At 36.3% G+C, this 15921-nt stretch overlaps 1 protein-coding gene across 1 annotated transcript in view; it reads right to left on the reverse strand.

Annotated features, from left to right (window-relative positions):
- The window catches only part of LOC134745205 (BAI1-associated protein 3), an 85950-nt gene that overhangs the window by 30408 nt on the left and 39621 nt on the right, over window positions 1-15921 (reverse strand). Inside the window, exons 7-10 of the mRNA XM_063679202.1 lie at window positions 14202-14365; window positions 8245-8483; window positions 7803-8024; window positions 3554-3637 (exon numbers count right to left, since the gene is read on the reverse strand). Coding sequence (XP_063535272.1) covers window positions 3554-3637; window positions 7803-8024; window positions 8245-8483; window positions 14202-14365 — 709 coding nt within the window. The remainder of the gene's footprint in view (window positions 1-3553; window positions 3638-7802; window positions 8025-8244; window positions 8484-14201; window positions 14366-15921) is intronic.

The following is a 15921-nucleotide window of genomic DNA, read 5'->3' on the forward strand; positions in this document are numbered from 1 at the left end:
ATATAATATTTGTGTACACAATTTAAATGTAAACTGGAATGGAAATTAGGAGGCACGAACACCAGTCGTAATTTGTATGGAATATTTCCGTGCTATTCAGAATAACAAACAAGCCGTAAAATGAACAATAAACTCAATTTGATGGCCTAACACGAAGAACGTGTGATATTCAGTTGCCGAGCAAACAATTGAGATTAATTTATCTCTGTGTAAATGCGTCATTAGGTGATCGAATCGATTAGGCTAATAGCGGGATAAATAATCACCTAATTATGATACAACTGTTCTGCAACTAAATTACTAGTAACAACTTGCAATATAATTATATAAAGCTTAATATTTAACGAGTACAACCGGATTACTTAATTAAATAATTATTTTCTTACACCCGTGACTATTCTAAACGACATGCCCGACAACACAATACAGAGTGGATGCGTAAATAACGGCCTCATTCGAACAATGCTTAAAAGAAGTCACAGCAGTACGATACCGATCTGTCAGTGTCAAAAGTGACGTTTTTTGGTTGAAGAAATGCCACTTTTGACACTGACAGATCGATATCGTACCGCTGCAACTTCTTATAAGCATTGTTCGAATCGGGCCGTAAGTATTTATCTCCAATTTACGTGAAACTGCTCTATTTTTATTCATCATGAAAAAATTATAACGGTTTTTTGTTAACTACGAAATCCTTACAAGGAAAATTTCTACGTATTATTATTATACAATTATTAGGTACGCTTGTATCACTCGTAGTTGGAAAATAAACTGGCTGTAGCCGATGATACGACCGCTGAAGAGGGTAAAAGTGCAAACTTGCAATTCATTGCGACATAAATAGCTTCCATCCAAATGACATATTAGCTCTAAAACGGGGAGAAATTAGTTTCGCATTTTATATAAGAGTAGGTATAAATAATGGTAAGTCATTTGTTTCTTGGTATTATTTTAAACCTTTCAACCTGTAACATAAGACATACCTAACCGTGACTTAAGACCGGTGACCGTTCATGTTTTGATGTTTGGTTGTTTCTCGTATATTTAAATGTTATCAACTATATTTTGAAAATAAGTTTCTTTATTCGAATGTATTTTATCTCTTTATGTCACGCAATGCCTTAGTGATTAGTGTAGTTACTAAAACGATTTTCAAACAGCGTTCATAAACTTTTTACAAACTGCTAGCCTTTCCAAAACATTTTTACACGTGAAAGCATTCTCTTTTGGCACAATCGAGTTCCAGTTGCAATTCAATAACTGAGTAGGAACAAAAGGAAATAATTTCCGGGTAAAAACTATTTTACTTCATTTACAATGCCGGACTTCGCTGGATGACAGTCAGTTCTATCTGTGTGTTAGGTAAAGTTACTAATTTATTTGTACGTATTCTTACGTGTAAGATTCTCGTACATTACGGATTCCCTGATGGACAGTTTGGGGTTAGGACGGGGATTGTTCTATAAACCCCAAATTCAGTCACATCACAACCGGCGCCATTTCTTCGTGTTCATTTTCCTATTATTATCTTCATTCTAGTAACTCGTTTATAATTCAATAAAAGACTCACCGTTTGACGTGGTATTTTTTTTGTTGATTTAAGGGTTATGGGGAATGAATATTCATATTTTTAGGAGCTGCAGTAAATCTCGTTGCGGATGTAATGTAAAAAAAATCATTTCCCGGTACACGTACCCCGAAAATATTTACGCGTTTCTACAAAAATATTTTCAAGGTATTGTATTTCAATTTATTGTTCACGTATTGTTCGGTAGGTAAACACATAGTATCTCGTCGTAGTAGTAGTACCTAGTCTTTGACGACTGGTCTGGCAAAGTGGGTAGTGAGCCTGCCTGTGAAGCCGATGGTCCTGGGTTCGAATCCCGGTAAGGGCATTTATTTGTGTGATGAGTACAGGTATTTGTTCGAGAGTCTTGGTTGTTTTCTATGTATTTGTATATTATATATATCATTGTCTGAGTACCCACAAAACAAGCCTCCTTGAGCTTACTGTGGGACTTAGTCAATCTGTGTAAGAATGTCCTATAATATTTTTTTTACTTTTATTTGGTATTTGACAACTCTATCGCCGGCATGACTTCAAAATAATATAATAATAATGCAGGAAACATCCTGGAAGAGTAATTCAAAGCCGAATGAAATTTGTATACTGAACAAGAAACTATTCTGATTTCAATATTGCATATGCGCACAAATCAACATAAACCTAACTTAATTTGGTACCTAACTTAATATGCAGGTCATACGATCATGACATCTTTCGTTTTATTGAATTGAAGATTTTTATTTTTAGTGCAAAATAAATATATCATAAAATATTTAACTTTATCCACGATTCATAAAGAAATAGTTTTAATTTGATACTACGCCTAGTGTTTATATTAAATTTATAAAAGCCTTTTCAAAAAAAAAAAAATATGGCACAGATGATTTTGTAAACAATAATACTAACAAGTCAGCTTAATATCATAACCTAATAAACAAAAATTCGCTAGGAGGAATATGGTTTTTTGGGCCCGAAAGTTATTTCGTGAACCGTAATTACGGGCTACGGGTTTATTCCTAATCAAGAAATCGCCATCTTATATTTTTATCTTCATCTGTACTGTAGTCAGGCTTCAATTTACGCTGATGAAACCGCAGCAGGGGAGTAACAGCGATGGTACTCGTAAACAATAACAAGCTAGATTGTATTGCAGACCTAATCTCTTGGGGACATAATGTTATAGATAACATAGATATATTTCATAACTATAAGTAAACGAATACGCCCCAATTCAATCTACTGAAAAAGATGAAGTTCTTGCGGCTGGTACGATAATATATTGTTGTATAATCTCTTTATTAGGGCGAGCGAACACACATGATAAACTATTAGAGTACTTATATCGTTGAATATCTCGAGACATGATAAAAGAAATATGACATTTGTTTTCTTTTAAATGGTCTTCTTAGTGATCAGTGCTAGTAACACACAAGCAACCTCGAAGTACCTTAGGCTTAGAACTTTTCAGTCGCCCCTCGTACTACTATTGTAAGCTATACTTAGGTATGTTTTCTAAGTCGTAATTAAAATGTAGGTAAACTTGTTTTGGCTTAGTAATTAGAGATAAAAATCTTCATTCATTAACATATGAAATATGACCCTACTCATATAAACATTACTTGAATATTTTTGTACATATCCAATATTCAAGAAAATAGCGCCCTATTTTCTTCCCTAGTGTTTCAGAAAAATCCGTACTTAAAAATGTCAAGATGAATGTATTTTCCGTCCATTTGTGTCCGCTATTATACCTGTGAATATACTGGCAAAAAGGCGAGAAAATGACGCATGTAAAATGTACTTTAAGTAAATTTCTCAAAGCATTCTTTATACATTTTTTTTTTTCGCCATAATAATTGTAAAATACCGACGAGGTATATTTTGTTGGACATTTTTGTGTTTCATCATTGATAAACAGAGCAACGGGGGCTTAGCTTATAGCGAAATCTGTGCATTATTAAAAGGTAGATGGAAATCTTGGCTTACCTTATTTCCTTATTAAAGGGACAGCACCGCCAGAAGGCCTTCATTTGCGATAACTGGCTGAGGCAGCGTAGGAGGAATTCCAGCCTGCAAATTTATGCAAAATTAATTACAACCGCAAGGAGTCACGAAAGTTATTCTTAATGATAAAATGTGAAATAATAATGCAAATATCTACGTACAATAACTACGCTTAACCTAAAGTTGAAACCTCACCCGGGAAATCAATATTTTGATTACAAGCAATAGTCTTATAATTTTTGATACAAGCTCTTATCGCCAAGTGAAGTTTTCTTTGATCAGTCATCTACTCACTGAGGTAATTTTAATGAGCTCAAACTCAATGAGGTAGCGTTGCTTCATCACAGAATTCCTACGGCCACCTTTTGATCTCCATCATAAGATGGGATCATATATTATATTTGTTTTGTCAACTTAAGTAGATAGATATATTAAATTTAATCTCATCAAATATCGAGAACGGGTTCAAACCTTGCTTTCAATAATAGATCCACACTAACAAGACAAGTTAAAAAGAAACTTGCTTGTAAAAATGGAAGAAGTCTTCTCAAGATTTGTCCCACATACCTACGACATCAAAGAAATCTCTAGCTCACGAAGAAATATACGTGTAAATAATGTCGATTGATCTTCACAGCCCACACTTCAACTTGTGTAACATTTGCCTTTAATTCTTCAAAGACAGCTTACCTACAGTGCGGATCGAACTCTTATTTTGTTCTGCCAATCAAAAGAAAGATTTGGTAAGTATCTATGTAGGTATGGGATGCATACAGAGTTACTGCGCTTCAACTTTGAGTAGCAGTGTGAGATACGAGATTTTTTCAAAGTAGCATCCTCTAGCAGGTAACTGACAAACTAATGAAATTACAATATATTATTTTCATCTGTGCATAGTTATACTAGATAAATGTAAACAAAGTAAGGTACATGAGATCAAGATATGTTTAAGTTAAGCTTTGACATTCACACCCTGTAATGTATAATAAAATAAATATTATTTATAAATAAACGTTATAGGACATTCTTACACATATTGACTGAGTCCCACGGACGGTATATAGACGAGAGAAAGTGGTGATGAAAAAAATATCCTTCTGTATTTCAATTATTTTATTTTTCTACTTTACAAATTAGTGAAGTACAATTAAAACTATCACTTTGTTTATAAATTCATTTTCATGGCCCGAACCCTGCAATATTAGTTATGTTTATATCTATCGTACAAACGCCATTATCAAATTCTAATTATGCACAATATAGAATATATTATTATTATTTGTCTGTCGTTCCATATCACGGGACCATGGGGTCCCGGACCTTTGGGAGACATGCGTGGGGCTGAAGCCAACAGCGCAGAGGCCCTTTAAGACAATTTATTCTAAAAGTAAGGGATACACGTGGCGGATATCATCCCCGAACACACAATGTGATACATCCGGAGATGGTCCCCGCCAGGTGCAAAGTTATTATTATTATTTATTTATTTACTTTGTTTTTCTCTCCTAAGTGGAGGTGATTTTACTTCCATAATCGCGGGCTTTTGGCCAAACGAGAATTGAATTTCGGATCCTACTGATCTAATTATTATTCTCTTTATTTATTATTTTTCTTACGTTAGGTTTTTTATAATATGCATATAAAAGTAAAATATAAAAACACTTACAAAACAATACAAAATACATATAAACAAATTATAAAAAACCTAACCTAGGGTGCCGCCAGCAGCGGGGCAGGGCCCAAGCTGCTGGTGGTCAGGGCCGCAGAGAGAGGAACCGGCGGACTATCCGCGCCGTGTCCAAGAAATAATAATAATTATTATTATTATCATGCATGTGTTCTAATTTTGAGATAAAACGTATTGAATTGACTCACTTTTCAACAAAGATTCAGAGCAGAACATATAGTGACAGATTTTACAATTTTACAAACACAATTTACCCCAACAACAAAACTCCAAACAGGTATCCTTTTACATGCCCCTTTTGTAGGCAATTACTCTGAAAAATTTGTCATTATTAACGAAACACCGCTTTATACGCGCTCGTTCATTAACTCCAGTGCTTAAATCACAAGGGATGGTTAATGTTTCTTGCTGAGTACACTCAGGATATTTACATGAGACAAACAACTAATGTTTTAAGTCAGTTACCGGTATCATTTATACCATTTATGGTATCAGTGTTCAGTCTTGTGAACACGAATTATCATTTTCGTTATTCAGTGCCTTGCGTGTCAAATTTTACGAGTGTTGGGGTTGCCGCGTTTCGCAGCGCATCCGGCATGTTTGCTGAGTCCCGCGTGGATGATATTTATGCAATAATGCGCAAACGTAAAAAGTTTATTATTTATTTAATAACATCTAGCCCTGATCGAATGTAGGAATAGGATGCATGGTCTACAAGTCCAACAACAACTAGTTTTAAAATATTTTTATTAGGCTGACATGACTGTCAAATAATAACACAAAAGGATCAAGACTGAAAAGTTACATGAAAGACACGACGCCGCAAAAAAGTTTGCCGGGTATATTTTGATGTAGTAATAACAAAATACGAGTAGTAACTCGTGTTGTTTACGCTTAATGACCGTCTCAAGTTTCTACTTCCCCCCGTGGTAAATGTAAATGAAACCCACCCCACCATACTATACTATACTATACTATACTATACTAACCCGAGTTTGTGATTGACAAATATATTTACACACACACTTGATTTTCTACCTTACACTCACTGCCAGCGAGCCGATAGGCGGGTTCTCTATTCGTAGGCGCTATTCGCTACAAAGCGTAAAAACATGTCGGCTACAACCGTAGCTCGTAGCTCACATTGGCAGTGAATGCGTTCACACAAACAGAGTAAAGTCGAATTTAAAACACAAAACCCAATAAATTGTATGATTCTTATTATGATCACTTGATCACGAAATCACAAGCTAGAGCTGGTGTGGTGTTGCGGGTGTCCATGGGCGACGGGTAATCGCTTAGAGCATCAGGCAATTCGTCTACTCGTTTGCCTCCTATATCATGAAAAAAGAGCTGACCAAGGTGTAGGTGTAATAACGATATTGATAACGATACTGCGGTAATTGTTTCAGCAATCAAAAGACAAGTCATGTATTATTTTAATACTTGGCGTAAGTGTTAAATTATGTCTTTAATGAAACAGCTACGTCATCACGATTATCGTCGAAATTATTCTAGCTCCGAGCGCAGTTTTAAGTCTTATTTTCTGAAAGTCCTTTAGTGAAAGAGAAAATCTCTCATTCAATTGTAAGTTTTACAAAGTTTCCCTGCAGCTCACTGATTATTAGTTATCTAGTCTTATAATTGAGAAAGTTAATTAGTTATATCAACTTAGACGTGGCAGGAACGTATAATAGAAATCTTGTGGAATTAACGGACATCAGCTGTTGTCAAGAAGTTCTAAAGATAGTTCCGCGTGAATTGCCGGTTACATGAGTTTCTATACTAGAACGACCCTCTGGTGGCACTTGGAAGCTTATAATATAAGCTTGGACAATGTTTTAAGACTCCATTTTTGTACAAACACGCGACGACATACAATTATTTAAACATAATAATATGGCGCTGTATCGAAGTTTTCAATTAAAAGTGTGCTCGTTTTCATACCAGCTGATGAAATCGCCGCAAATCGGGCTGCGTGTTGTGTTTTTCGTCTCTACGTAAACGGTTGCCTGTTATAGAATGTACTTACTAAATAAGTCATTAAGTCCGTCACTTGTACTATCCTGTAAGAGAAACCTTTATTTTACGTGTTACCTAGAGATAATGGATTTTCTCTGAACTTCATAAAATATTAACGAATCACAATGTAACCCCTGAACTTTGACTGCACCCCGATAAGAGCCATTTACGTTTGACATTTCAAGCCTTTTAGTTAGTTTCGGCTTTTAATTGTATTAAGGATCCCGGTGGGTGCCCCTTGTGCCTGTCTGAAACACACTTAGCTGATATTTGCGGAAATATGGTAGCGATATAATTGATGCGATAAGGAATGCGATGCAACACAAGTATTGGGGCAACTACTTGAGAAGACGTGTTAAACTAATCTGATACGAAAATATATTATGATCGTCAAACAATTACCTATATACTTAATAATAATTCATTGATACAAACCAGCGCTCCTCGTCCCGCGTCAAGTGCGTCGGAACTTAGTTAGAGGCACGTAAACGAAATAGGTACCTATTTATATTTAACACTAACTTGTTAAGACTCTGGTGGTGTAGCACAGGGTACAGGTCGCGGTGCAGTCGCAGCTGGTGCAGCGCGCGCTCGACGAACTCGCCGAAGCAGTCGGCGAGCCAGCGCTCCTCGTCGCGCGAGGCGCACGAGCCCCCTGCGCCGGGGCATGCCTCAGCTCGCAGAGGCATCCCCTCTGACGCGCACCAAGTACGCTCTAGCTCGGTTAGGAGTTTGTACATGTATCTGTGTAAAAAAAAATACTAAATTCGTTTTGACTTTCGAAATTGAATGGCTCTCAAATATCAACATTTTGAGTTTTCCCTTCGTGGTGATTTTTCACTCGTAATATCGTGCTGGTTGGGTACCCAATTACATAGGTAACTCACTTTTATTAACCTTGAAGAAATCAATACCATCTATAAAGAGCACGAGAGCCAAGTACCTAATTATATCATAATCTTACTTGGGATCTAGCGGTGCATCGCTGTTGAGCCTGCAAGCAGCAGCGAAGCGCGCTATCGCCGCCTGTAGAGTGCTCATGTCGCTCTGAACGGCGTGTTGATGCAGGAGCGTCTGCGCCGCTCCGCACAGCTCGCCCTCCCACATCGCCGGGCATTCGCTTTCAGCACCGCTCGGCCCGCCGCTCGCTGAATCCACCTCGTTGGCCAGTAGCACCCCAAACAGACGCTCGTGTTGGCGGACCTTTATAAAAAATCCATACTAATAATATACTAATACTAATATACTAATCCATACTTAACTATCCATCCATACTAATATTATAAATGCGAAAGTGTGCCTGTCTGTCTGTCTGTTAGAACCGATTTAGTTGAAATTTGGTAAAGAGATAGTTTGAGCCCCGGGGAAGGACATAGGCTAGGTTTTATCCCAGAAATCATCGTTTAAGGGGGTAAAAAAGGGGGTGGAAGTTTGTATGGGAAATCGATAAAAAGCAGATTAGATAAAAAATAAGCTACCCAAATTACTAACTCTACGCAGACAAAGTCGCGGGCAAAAACATAGTAAAATATTAAATCGGACGGGACACCAGAACCGAATGAAATTGCTTTATAAATACTAGGTATCATAGACGTTCCATGGATGACAAATACTTGCAATATCCGAGCAATCGATTTTAGTGTATTGGTTATGCTAATGAAGTAGACTAGTTATAACCATGATCTCGTTATTTAGAGGTAAATATGTATTGCCAGAGATGGAGTAGGATTCTAGCATAGAGTAACTTATACTAGAGCGGTACTGTCATAGTAAATTTTGTAACCCCAGTAAATTCACTGCCATCTGTCGACACACTTTAAAACTAAAAATGAAGATTTATAAAAATACGATAGAATGTATTTAAATATAGATAAATGATGTTTTTTATTTGCATTAATTATTTTTATGATTTTGACCCATGTTCTTTCACTGATATGCGTTAAAATTGTTAAATAACAAACGAAACCGTCAACGCCATCTATACGACTGTAGGCCAAAACTAGTAGCGCCCTCTGAACGAGAATCAAATTTTCTTGATTTTCGAGGCACGTTTTTTCCTTAGACTGTATCCATCTATTACGGAGTTATATCTATCTTTGATTCTAGTAACTTATTACTTAAAATAACAAATAAAGGTTACAATCTGCTTTCGACTGCAGCAGCATTGCGGATGCAACGTTATTGCTGCAGCGTTGTAGCAGCGGGGAACGGGCGATGTTAGTAACAACATTTAGCTATGTATCTAATTGAATGACAGTTTGCACAGCTACAATTTATAAGAATCACAATAGCTCATAGGCTAATTAAACTGAAGCCATGTCACCGACAGAAGGCATGATGATTGTTAGATTACTTATAGATTGCTATATCATTCGCAGTGTATTTAGGACTTTTCCATTATATATTTAAAATATATTACCGCTCATGTTCGTGAACATGTAAATGTCTACTATATAGAGACCATGCGCGTTGGAGGGTCTGCAATCTTGTGGCTTAAGTCGGAAATATAAACTGTATATTGACACTTCACGCCAAAGAAAGTGCTGCTCTCTACAGTTCACGTACGTTTTCTTTTGCATTGTAGGTTCTGCCATCTTGTGGGCTACATTGGAAGTTTTAAAGCACCCCTGCTGCCCCCTACAGTTAATGCACGCTCCCTATATGTATGTATGTTTTATATTGGAATATAAAGAAATTAAGAAGCCGAACAAATAAAATTTGCGAGTGGCGCTTGAGATAAGAAACCTACATATATTTAAAGCAGTAGTGAAAAGGTCTCTACCTCGTGAGGCGGTATTACGAAGTCTCAAATTTTATAAATGAAAGATGAAGTTATTTCCTTAGTTTCTTGTTTCCTCGATTTCGAAGTAAACTTAAAGTAACTTTTTAATTTCGCTACGTTCGTTCGTATTTATTCCTCGTCTGTGGTAAACAAGTTAGCATACAGTTTGACAGCTTGAGACGTAATATATTATTATCACGGATTTATTACGATTCCAGTTTCGAAATTGGAAGTTTCCATGAACGTAATTTTATGTATTTAACTTTATTTCATGAAAAATTAAGGCAGAGCAGGTGGCTGAGAAATTCGATCTAATCTCTACGAGGCTCTTTCAAGAGCTCGCAAACACTTTTAGCATCAGATTAATGTAGGGAGCCTCAAAACACGGTAGAGCATGTTTAAACGCCGACTTGTGATTAAGATTTACTTCTAAAGACGAACTGGCATGAAAAAAAGATCATCTACTCAATAAAAATAAAAAGAAGAAATAACAGCGGCCGTAAACCCTGAATAATGAAAGGGGATGTGAAAACTTGTGGAGCGAAAAAAGCCGTGTCATTGAGTCTCGCCGTGGAAGAAGTGTAGAATATTATGTGTATACAGTACACTAGGCACGAGTGCGAAACTAAATTGGATTTATCTTGGACAGAGAAGTACGTATGTATTTGAGAATCGTTCATCTCACTCCGGTGATTACACGACGCTAAACGATTGATACGTACGAACATAGATAGATACGAACCGTATTTAATACTACACACGTGTAGGTACGGGTCACATTGAACAATAATCAATCGATCAGGTGTGAAGAACATTATTTGTGTGCGCTATAATTGTCTCAAACACTACGTATCAACTTGTAGAACACTGATTTGGAAGCTGTTAGAATTTTTTTTTCTCGATTTTTTTATTATAAAAAACTTAAAAGGAATTATATTAGCGTATAGATCATTTATTATATTTGCTTATTTTAATGGCAGCAGCGAAATGAGGATCCTATTTTATGAGATTTAACCACATTTTGCTCATGTCATACTGAAAAAATCTTTTGCGTTACGTAACGTAGTTCTTATCATAACAAATATATTAAAATCTGTAAGCATGTTGTAATAGGTTTATTTGTTTAGTATAGCAAAGAAGTACATTAGAATAGCGCTTGTTTGACATAAATTCCATTTATTTTGTAACAAATGACATTTTCAAATCTTAGCTATATTGTGTTTAACAATCATTAAAAGTGTGATTTCATTGCCCGTATAAATCTAGCAATTTGTGCGACAAAGCTTACCTTTACGAAATTAACATGATCCAGTAAGGTGGCGGGAAAGCTTCCCAAACACGCTTAATTAAAGCCTACACTTTGTTGAATCCTCTTGGACATTTTAATTAAGGTAGCTCAAGACTTAACTGTCAAAGTAATTTTTTAAAGTCTGTTACTTATTACAACGGCATTACCATTATTTGATATTTAATTTAACGGCACGACCTAGAAACCTGTTTACATTACTAATTTTATTTATCAAAAATAAAAGTCGATAAAAAACAAACAGCTTTAATCGCAATTTTTTTTTCATTTATTAAATAAAGATAACAATGATCTTAATTTTTGTTAGTATATTCTTAAAAATAATGTTAGTACTTAAAAATTAAATTAGATTTTACATTTAAAATTATTTCATTAATTACACATGATCAGCAATCATTTTTCTTAATCGCAAAAACGGGGGAAAAATGCATTATAATAATTGAATAATCTATGTCGGGCAAATCTGTTAAGAAATTCAAATTTTGTACGGGAGATCGATTTTTTTTTCAATCAGATACGTCTGCGAACGTTACTACAAATTTTATAATGAAGGAAAAATGGAAAAATTCCTACCTCTGCAAACCAAAATCGCAGGTTCAAGTCCTGCCGGAAGCGGTGCATTTCCTTTAATAGAACATATGGTAGAACATATACTACATTTTACAGTACATATGGTGCTACTTTACCGCACTGGGGCGGTAATTAGCACAACGCGTCTTTGTCGAAAATTTAAAGGGCAATATGTACTGTAAAAAGTTGTAACGATACCTACACGTGCGAAAAATGAAAAAAACCCTACGAGTGGCGATAAACTAATACACGACCGAAAGGAGTGTTTTAAATCGACACGAGTTTTCGCTCTTGAATCGTACTACTGTACTAAATAATTACAGTATTATCATTAGGTACTGACATTATTACTTATTTCTAATAAAGTCCACCGCATTTGTGGCGCTGTATTGCATAGAATACTATTGTACCATGAATATGGCATTGTTTCAGATTAATCTAGTGAACTTTAAATCGCGCCGCCCGCACTTTAAGTTTCGCTTCTATTACTTCAATTTGACTTGTATATCGCTTACCTTGTCTGTGACATTAACGCAGCGTACTACGTAGGCGAACAACACGCGAACGCGAAGCGTAGCGATGCGGCGCGGAGTTAATCAATCCTTTGATACCTATAGAAGTGTCCTACGTGGGCCCGCCGCGCCGCGCCGCTTCGCTTCGCGTTCGCGAGTTGTTCGCTTACTTAAGACGCTGCGTAAGAACGTAGTCTTAAGAGGATACATTAGTGGTCATATTTCCAAAGAAACGTTCTCGACATTTTCCTCTCTGGATTTTGGCTCTAGATGTTTTTTTTATATGAGTTCAATATTACCAGTATCTGTGTACGTTTAGGTTTTTTTGATATTCTTGTTTTTATAAAAACTAGGTTACTTCAAACAGCGCTAAAAACGTCCAAATAAATGTGACGTAAACAGACGTCTAGCATACAAAATCGGTATCAATAAACGCAAAAATCAAAACAGTCAGAGAGATAATTTCTTTCTTATTCCGTTTCCAAAAATTTCGTTACGATTGGTTAAGTTTTGGAGGAGGAAATGTAGAGAACGAAAACTCGATTTCTGAGATTTTTATGCAAAATTTTCGCAGGAGCCGTCCCCGTCAGCGCGTCGGAGATATTTACCACAAATTCTCAAATCTAAAATGGGGCTCAGCTAATATATCCTCTTAACTACCTAAAATTTAATCAGTTCCACGAGAGCCACAAATCTTGTTTTTTTTTAATTAGTCGGACACGGCGCCGCGGTTCCTTATTTATGCTGTAACGCGTATACCAACTAATGGGCCGCTACGAGAAACCTCAATAAAAGAGTTTATGTCCAGTGCAGTGGCTCAGCAGATTAGCAATATTGGTCCGATACTCGGTAATCCTTATTTTATTACATACAGTCCCGCTATATTACGAGTATATTACATACTTTGGCCATTAAGGCAACAGCGACACAATGACGTTACTGGATATTAAGAGATCATTTGGCGTTATTAATATCGAGAGGTCTGGAGTAAGAAATAACACTAAAAGCATTGGCAAGAAAATCATTAAATCACATAAAGCTCCGAATCTATTATTCCATTCGGGCGGAAAAGTACGTTTCCATTTTCATTTTCGCTTGACGTCGCAATATTCAGTGGGATTCCGTATCACTACATTAATGTAGTCAATGTAGTCAACAGCATTTCAGTAATTTTACGGTTAAGTACCTTTATGGTTACAGATAATTAAGGGTTGTTGTGTAAACAGGACAACAGGACTAATAAAGGTTTTAATAACGTACAAAAAAAAAACAAGTAGGTACCTAAATGAAGAAAATAAACAATCAAAATCTGCTTTTCGGCTGTTGTTGACGTTTACAATAACCACGACCACAAAACAATCAACATCAGGGTCGGGGCGTAAAAAATATTTAACGTGCAGAATGTAAGTAAACAATCAACAGAATAGGAAAATTGGGAAATAATATCAGACGTAGGCGTCGATGGCGACGACTTGGAGGTCCGTCCGAAAATGCGTGACGGGGTACGCGTCCGGCACGGCACAGAAATATCATTAAAACTACATCCTTGTCGCAATTTCGCACAGAGCTGCGAAAACGAAGGCACATGATACACAACGCAAATTCACTTTTTGCAAAAAAAACACGCATCCTAGCACAGAGACAGTGACAGCAATATTTGAAATTGTCGCGTTGCTATATCATATTTATGTGTACCTTTTCGATGCAGCAATGTCTGCCAAACCAAGCCATATTATTGAATAGGCACAAACCTGTTGCCAGTTGTCGTCGTCATGTCTGCCTGCCTCTCGCGCCGACAGCCACAACCGAAGCCTGATGCGTCCCTGGACCGAGGAGCGCTGCGAGCGAGCCTCTAGTTTGTACCACGCTTCGACACCCGTAGACGGGATCTCGCGAAGCGGAATGTTCACGCACCCTGCACAAACAATATCTGATTGACTGTCTTTCATAATCATAACACACAACACATTGCCTGCCTATGGTCCAGTGAACCGCATTATCGAAGAATAATACTATACTTCTTGGTAACGTAAATAAAGCATGTGTATGTTTATAAATATTTGTGGAGTGGTGCCAAGATGTGAATATACAAACTACAAACGTAATAAATTATACGGTTTTTATCACTAACTTACAATTGTCTAAAATGTAAGTATAAATTACTTATAAGAAAATGTAGACCACCTGAATCTAAAACTATACAAATATTCAAATGATTTGTCTTAAATTACTTAGGTATATAAAAACGCAATGTTTGCTAAATGATAGGTATATAACACTGGTACATTTTGGATACTAAACAAAAATTTAAATATTCAAAAGAAAAGAGTAAATCAGGTTACAATACAATATTGCCAAATAGCAATGTTATTAGGTATTTATTTCAAAACAATAAAGTGCATAAGTCCAACTGTCATTCACCTGTAGCTGAATGATTTCCATTCGGAATGAATATCAAACAGGCCCCCGGCAAATAAAAATTGAATTTGCGCTCGCATCCATCAATCTTGTTACATCTAATTTTTTGACGTGAATACCCATTTTAGCGCGCCGCGAGAAGATTTCGAAATGCTGACGTGCCATAAAGTTTAGGCGTTCATAATCGTTGCAATTTCACTAAAATATTTTGAGGATGGCAAAGTATTTACCCTGTTGCATCGAAATTCCTTGCGCTGAGGTAATATTCAGGAAACTTTGAGAGTTTATGCTCCACGAAAGTAGTAAAGGGAACCAGCAAACTATCTACTGCATGTGGGGCTAAGCAGCTTCCTATCTGGCGTATATTATCTTGTAATTGGGAAAGGGGGCAGTAAGTAATTAAATCTAGTCAAGAATTTTTAAAACGATACTCCTCAGACAAGACAAGATCCTCCAGTTACCAACTCCTCAATATGCCTACAATTTTACGCCTATCACCCCGATTCAAGATATAATTGATTGACCCATGATGACCAATTAATTATTCATGTTGGTTTATTGTTTTAGATAACGATATTACGACTCGGTCGAAGCGAATAATTTTACGTAGAAGTTTATGTTTATTTTGTGAGTGAATGTGGTTTTATTTACCTACTCACCTTGCTGAAAGAGAAAATGGAGACCGAATGCTTAGAAAATATTACCTTATTTAAATAAAAACAATGCAAAAATAGGTTTATTCGCCAACACAAAAAAACAACATTTGGCGTGGTAAATATGATTTAGACTTTTTTCATGCTGCATTGTTGTAGTCGCAACAAGATCCTTATAATAATAAATTTTTCCCCTCACTAGCTCGGAAAGTTGTCTTTTATCCTTCAATACAAGCGGGGAAAAACGCGTTTTATCCACTAGTGGGGAAAGTAATTTGACCTTGGATGGAGCGTGTTTAAGTAGCTTGACAGATAACAAAACGTAAATCGTTTATGATAATGATTCGTTCGATATTAATTTTCATTTAATAAATGGTTTGAGAATCTAATAAAAATTACT

The sequence above is a fragment of the Cydia strobilella genome, chromosome 11, assembly GCF_947568885.1.
Source record: "Cydia strobilella chromosome 11, ilCydStro3.1, whole genome shotgun sequence".
Lineage (NCBI taxonomy): Eukaryota > Metazoa > Arthropoda > Insecta > Lepidoptera > Tortricidae > Cydia > Cydia strobilella.